The sequence below is a fragment of the Malania oleifera genome, chromosome 10 (assembly GCF_029873635.1).
Source record: "Malania oleifera isolate guangnan ecotype guangnan chromosome 10, ASM2987363v1, whole genome shotgun sequence".
NCBI classification, from domain to species: domain Eukaryota; kingdom Viridiplantae; phylum Streptophyta; class Magnoliopsida; order Santalales; family Ximeniaceae; genus Malania; species Malania oleifera.
This window is the reverse complement of record NC_080426.1, coordinates 16,608,765-16,616,150: the sequence shown is the minus strand read 5'-3', so window position 1 is coordinate 16,616,150 and position 7,386 is coordinate 16,608,765. Positions and strand designations below refer to the sequence as shown.

Genomic DNA, 7,386 nt, shown 5'->3' with positions numbered 1-7,386 from the left:
GTACGCAAATTCTTTTATTCATTGGGGGTGGGGGGAGGGGGGGAGGGGGAAGGATCAATATCTAATGAAAAATATACATGGCCATAGTTGTCCATTTCATTCTGCTGCCAAGATGTGTAAAAAGACCAGAAATCTACCAATGTTGGAGAAAACAAGAAAAAATGTTCATCTCAACAACTTGTTCCTTAAGATCGCCTCCTTCCTACTAGAGCAATCAAAGATTCAAGAGGACAGCTAAGATGCAAATTGAAGAGACCAAGAATTATAGCACCTTGCAATAATTGCTAAATAGTTCAATAAACTAGTTTTCGCCTCATACTGAAAACACAAAGTTGAGCTGTGTTGACTTAATTGCCAAAAAACATGCAGTACCGCAGAAGACACTCCCAGTTTCACTCGCTTCAGAGTACAAATACAACAAATAAAACGAGATGAAAAGTGACATGCTTGTGAGCAGCAAGGCATATATTTTCAATAAAGCAGTTGGCCACGAGAAGAATCTTGATATTGGTGATGTCCTTTTATCCAGCACAATCAATGGATTGCACGTAGCCTCAATCAGATGAGTTCTCATGTAGGAGAACATACTCTCGGCTGCCAAAATAGAAGAGAAGTGATTGAATGTTAAGGCCTAATTCACCAGGTAAGGGCATTGTATACATAACAGCAGGAAAGTTATGATGACACAATCCAGATTCCGTAAAACATGTAACATTCCAAAGAGTAAATAGAACAAAAAGAGGAAAAAACAGTTCACAGAATCTAAATGAATTTTAGGCGACAGATAATACATAGCCCACCCACATAAAGACAAATTATTTAGGACATAATTTTTCATAAGCATTGTGGTAATCAATCACTCCATGAGCTACTACACCACAGACAGCACAATGTCATTTATCAACATTTAATGGTTTTGCCAAGATGAAAATGTAGATTAGTACTGAAGAAATTTTTCTGCTCAAAAGAACCCAACATTCTCTATGGGGCAGTGATGCATACCATGAATGTGTCATTTCCATCACAAGTCTCACTAGGGCGCTGCCCTCTTGCAGTATTGCATTTCAATAGCATATTCTTATTAATTCCAAAACTAAGCATCACTTGCTCCTCAAACATTTTTTGAGAGGAAGCATTTTCTTGAAGGATTCTCCTCAAAACTACAGCAGACATCTTTTTTCCTTGAGGATCAATAAAGTAGACTAAATTTGATCTGAGAAAATTAGAAGAATCCTTTTTATAGGTAATGAAAGTACATATTCAATGGGTTTCCCAACCCATTTGCAACCATCAATAAGTCAAAAACACAATAGTCAATCCAGTCGCAGAGGCCTGGTCCAAAATTCTCATCCCTCCATACAAAGAAAGTGTGCAGAGTCAAACTTAGTATGCTTCTTTCCTTTCATTTGAATGCACTCATATGATGCAATGTGGAATGCTGGAATGGAATGGATTAGGATTGGAATGGGAAAAAAGAAATTGTATGATGAACATGTACAAATAGAGTAATCAATTCCATAACATTCCTTCCCCTCCAGAAAACACAAAGGGTACCATTCCCACCGTTTCTCAAAACTCCAATAATTTAATTCTCTATCCTTAATTATCAAGCTGGAAAGAAATTGATGGATATTCTGTGACACTAAACAATTAACTTTAAGCCTCTGCCTAATGAATGTCTAAGTTTTCCCTAGTGAATTTGCAGTGTGACACGACATGATTTAGCCCCTCTCCCTCTTCTTTGCACAGAAAACACCCATCCATAAGCACCACACCTCTCTTATTTAGGTTACCATCTGTCAGAATTGCAACCCAAGAGGCATCTCAAGTAAAAATGGAAAATAAAAATAGAAGCAACTCTCCTGAGACTTTCAGCTCCCACACTGCTTTCCAGGAGAATTTCTTCCTATGCAAACTATGAATGAGATGACAGTACTGTTTGATGGAATTTGAGATTTTGTTTTCCATCCATTTGATAGTGTCTTTGATGCTCCTATTAACTTGTATCATACAAGCTGTATAGTGGGTCATCCACTTCCTTACTTCCTAGTCCCAAATATATCTTCTGAAAGTGATGTTGCAGGCCACCCTATTATCTACCCAAATTAGAACATATGCTACCATGGCTTCTCCATTATCCGCTATCTTATAAAGACTTGGGAAAGAATCTTTCAGGTATGTATCTCCACACCAGACATCCCCCAGTATCTTACTCTGTTCCCATTTCCCACCACAAAATCAATAAATTTTGAACTCTTCATCATACCCTATCAAAGACTCAGTACATTGCAAATTTTGATCATTCATCTCTCCCCTTACAGTCTCCACCAGTAGCATTTACTCTCAGCTGCAACCATTCAAAAGCACTGGCCAAGAACATGGTTGAAATCTTGACAGTCAGCCCCAACTGGATAGCAGGCCCATAAAGAAAGTCTCTCTGCCGCCTTTCCAGTATTTTTGCCACTGGCACTAAGAATATAACAAGAGACAAAATAAGAGAATTAGCAAGTATAACTTTTCGTCAAAGTGATCCTTCCCCTCTTCAATAAGTTTTTTTTTTTCCCAACCAGCTACCTCTCTTCAAATCATTTCACAACACAATCCCAAACATCCTCAGTCCTGAAGCTAGCTCCTAAAGGCATTCCCAAATGCCTGTCAAAAGCCTGCTCACACTGCATTCCAGGGTGGTTTCCAGAACTCGGGCCTTTCTAACAACCCCTCCCCAGTATGACTTCAAAATACTCTAACCCAGCACCTCCCCAGTATGACTTCAAAATACTCAAACCCAGTAATTGCTTCAAACCACACAAAAACACATCTCAAATATCTCAAATGCCCCTCACCTTACCCAAAGAAAATGAGGGTGTCAACAGCAAAAAGCAGATGAGATGCTCACTCAGTACAAGTGTTCCACCCCACATAAAGCCTTCTAAAATCTCCTTCAACAGCCACTTTCAGCAATTTAAAGAGTGCCTCCACAATGAAAATGAACAAATTGGAAGAAAAAAGGTCTCCTGACTCATTCCCCTCAAACTAGGGGAAAAAAACAACAAAAAAAAAACTAAACAAAACAAAACAACCACCAAAAAAACCAAGAAATTCTGATGCACCACTAATTAAAAAAGAGAAGAGCATCCCCAGGCCACAAGGCTCCCCTGCTTTGCAGGGGTCGGGACTCAGGGAGGGTTGTCCTAGTGTATGCACCATTAATAAAAGTTAAAAATTGAATTGAGGATACACAAAACCTGATCCAGACACTCCATTTGTTGTCAAAACCAACTCTCTCCAAAAGGCGGGAAAGGAAATCCCAACAAACATGTTCAAAAACTACAACCACCTTGCAAATAACCCCTTTTTCTGTCCTGCAAATTTTGTAATCTGCACATCCGTAACCAATTAAAATCACATCCAATATCTGCTTCCATAGGACATGCATTTTTGCCTTCCAAAATATGATGCCCCAACATCTCTTCCAAATCAACAGTTTGTCAATACTACTCACTGGGCTTACTGGTCTTTAAGTCAATATTATTTGCACCTCATTTATTGGGAATTACTGAATTAGCACAATGAAGGTAGAGTTAAAACTTCTCCCAGATCTGCCATTCTCATTAAGATAACAGAAAGAAACCAAAAATATAGCCCTTAAGGATGTCCCAGCAATGTTCAAGAAAAACCATTGATGTCCCATGAGGTCCAGGATCCATGTTCCATACCAAAGTTAAGAGCCCAGAGCATCTTCTCTTCTGCATAGGCTATCCAATCTTACTCTACTCTCCTCTTAAATAGATTCCAAGTGAGTACCATTCATTTGAGGTCCCACTTTGTTGTTCCTGTGTAAAGCTTCTTGTAGAAATTCACTGTTCCATCGGTCATCACTTCCTCTTCACCATCAGTGGTACCATATATGCTAATCTGGTCAATGCAGTTAGCTCTCAATGGAAGGGTTATTCTATGGAAAAATCTGACATTATTATCTCCTTCACAAGCCATAGGGAATTTGATTTCTGTCTCCATGATATTTCTTTTAGGAGTGAACCCCTCCTCACCCCCACCAAGGTTTGAACCTGCAACCTAGGGAACAAAAAATAGCCTCCTTTTTCATTTCTATGCGCCCCCCCCCCCCCCCCCCCCCCCGGGCCTTCAACTTCGTTGCCATCTACCACCACTCCGCTAATTTTTTTTTTTTTTTTGCAATGATTGTAGGCAATTTGTGGAAAATATTAGTATTTTTAACCTGCCCCCTCCTTGCACAAAGTTTCCTAGATCTTTCCCTCCAAAAAAATAAAAATCACTCCCATTACATAAGATCAGATTATTTGTTTTTCACCATAAACCTCCTTTCCCTATCTTGGCAATCAATCCCTATAGATATTTCTTTATTATCTAGCTCACTAATAGCATGAAGTAGGTTTTCTCTCAAACCTTACCACCCCCAAAGGCTTCATGGTTCCAGACCCTCATCCTTCCTTTCAACATTTTCAGCTGGAAATTATAATGAGGCTGGCAAAACCCTCCACCTGCATGGCCACATTTCCAGCCACCATCGTTTCTCAAGATTTTTAAAACCCTCAACTTTCAGCCACATGATTACAAACTTGAATGGGATCAGCCCCCTCACTCAAATCAAGTATATAGGGTGGTGGTCAGAGAGAGAATGTGGCAGTGGTCTTTGCTTGCTTTTAGTGTCAAGCTCCTCCCAATCCATTTAAACTAAGAAACAGTCAGTTGACATAACAAGATTCTGTCTTCACTCCACCCTGTCAACAGCAGATACATTAGAGCATCATCATACACTAAGTCTCTGACTCCATCTATCAATCATCTCCCCCCTTGCCCCACTTCTTTCAGGAAAACAAGACTGTTAAAGACCCCATCAAGGACCTAAGAACAATTCCAAGACCCCTTTGCCCCCAGCAGCTCATCACACAGATACCTTCTCTTCCCCTCATCACTTGACCCCTAAACATAAATAAACATCCACTCAAACGTGTCTGCTACCCCTTTGAAAACATATTAGTCACCAAGTATATGCTCCTTCAGCTCCATCACATATGATTTCCATAAAATACAAACCCCCCTCCCCCCCTTGCACTGCCTTGAGCATCAAGGATGAGGAACTTGCAGTCCCTTTACTCCCCACAGACTATGAACCATTCTACCCATAAAAGCAAGCAAAACTATTCACTCAAATGCATCAGCTACCCCTTCAAAACAAGGAAATGGATAACTCGCCAAGATATGCTCCTTCAGCTACACCACAGATGCTTCCCATATACTACATATCTCCCTGCACTGCCTCAAGTATCAAGGACAAGGAACTGACAGTCCCTTACTCCCCACAGGCTATGAACCACACTACTGTCCATCAAACTTATTTTTGTATCCTCTAAAAGGATAACATCAGCCTTCCAACAATTCAAAAAAATTATGAATGCCCTTTTCTTTCAGTGGACACCCCTCACATTACAAACACCATCTTTCTCAACATTGATTCAAAGAAATCCTTCCCTTCTCCCCTGGCTTACCAAACCTCCACCAATATTTCCCAACTTATCATTGTAATTTATAGAAAATGCTAACCTTTTCAGTTCCCTCTTCCTGATGCATCTGTTGAGATTACTCCTTCTACCGCTCTCTCCTTTCTCTCCTTTTTTCTCCTCAATATCTTCGAATAATTTATAAGCTCTTTCTTCAAACCCCTCAAATGACACCGCCAAGGCCTTGCTGAGCAACTTTATTTTGCACAGGACCCATCTTGAAACCTGCTCATTGAAACTCTCTTTCCTATTCAAACTCCCCCTTGGTTGGGCACCACCTCAATAAGTTCGAGCATCAATTTGTCACTAACAACATCCCCACCTCTGATCTCAGACCTATTCTGTCCAATAGATAGCTCAATCATTAATCTTCAGGTTGGCCTCAAAATTCTTCGATGAAACCACTCCCCTTAAGACTTTCGACTCTAATTGCCAAAATGGGTGCAAGCTTGTACTCCAGAATTTATTCACCATCCCTGTCAATCTCGTCCTCTCACACAGAGCTTACGTCTTCCAAGCTTCCTTCAGTCATGCTTCTACCTCCATTTCACCTTACCTTATTATCTTTCTCCAGATAGATTGCAGCTGCTATTGCAGGTGGGCCATTATAATCTCCCTGTTTCACTCCCCTCGAAAGAATTTTTTTCTCTATGAATCACAGTTTCTCTGGATCAGTCAGGTAGGTCCATTTAAAAGAAATCAATTTTTTCAGATGATGAAAGAAAATAAAAAGAAATTATAATAAAGCAGGAAGCCAGAACTCCTCACAAAAAGAGAAAGGAAAAAAAAAAAAAAAAGCAAGCAACAAAAAAAAAAAAAAGTGTCTGACCCAAATCCCCCTTCTTAGACCCCTCACATCATAATTAATCAAGAATTTCAAATTAGCTAGCTCCCACTGACCTTATTCACCTTACTCTTTCATCTAAACAAGCCTCTTGACCAGCAGGATCAGATAACCACAATCCCATCTGATCCGACAGTTTTTGTGCTATCCTCTCCTATCTCTTCTACAGGCAAATCAGGGTAGGCAAGATGCCATCCCTTGTCTGCTAAAGACCTCCCCATCTTTATTCATAACATCATCCATGAAAATATGAATACCTTCCAGACCTTCGAATGGAGTTGGAGGTACCCCATACAAAAGAAATATCCCCAACTAAATCAGATTGAATTTGGAACATACCCACAATGCTCCCAGACTAAATCTAGTAATAATCCAGCCTCAAAATCAAACTCAGTATCAACACCATTATTTCTAAAAATCCTAAAACATTCCATCATCGTGCTGCTAGTATTATTATATTTTCAACTTTATATTTAGATACACGTCTGGAATACACAAGTATGTATATATATTAACACCACACAGCGATGGAGCATTGCCGCAAATTAGATTTACCTCTACAGGCCAGGGATAAAATCTCACCTGCTCCACCCCACAGCTTATCTTCATATATTTTTGGTGAGAGAATTGGGTTAAACCAAGCAGGCGACTAGGTTCGGCCAGTTTAGGCTAAGTTGCCCAAGTTTGGCCAGGATGACGCCGGTTTGAGCAATATCCATATTTAGAGAAAACTTGGACCAGCAAGACGACCAGTTCCAGTCTGGCACGATTGGACAGGGCAAGCTGGTCTGGGTTCTAAAACCATGACAGATACCTTACAAGATTTAAGGGCCAAACTCAGCCCTGTCCCACAATCCTTCATAAAGCTACTAAATGAGCCTGATGAAATGGGCTTGACCCACTTAAGTGGCTTGGGACCCTTGTCGAATTCAAAACACAGAGAGAACTCCAGCTGGCCCCCATTCACCTTTTCCCACTTGCCACTATTACGAGTAACGCATA

General features: G+C 40.3%; 1 protein-coding gene across 2 annotated transcripts in view; it reads right to left on the bottom strand.

Annotated features, from left to right (window-relative positions):
* Positions 1–253: 253 nt before the first annotated feature.
* The window catches only part of LOC131165429 (FHA domain-containing protein DDL), a 28,525-nt gene continuing 21,392 nt past the window's right edge, over positions 254–7,386 (bottom strand). For both annotated transcript variants that reach the window (XM_058123248.1, XM_058123249.1), the window contains one exon: positions 254–594. In XM_058123248.1, the coding sequence (XP_057979231.1) occupies positions 555–594 (40 nt within the window). In that variant the 3' untranslated portion in view covers positions 254–554. The remainder of the gene's footprint in view (positions 595–7,386) is intronic.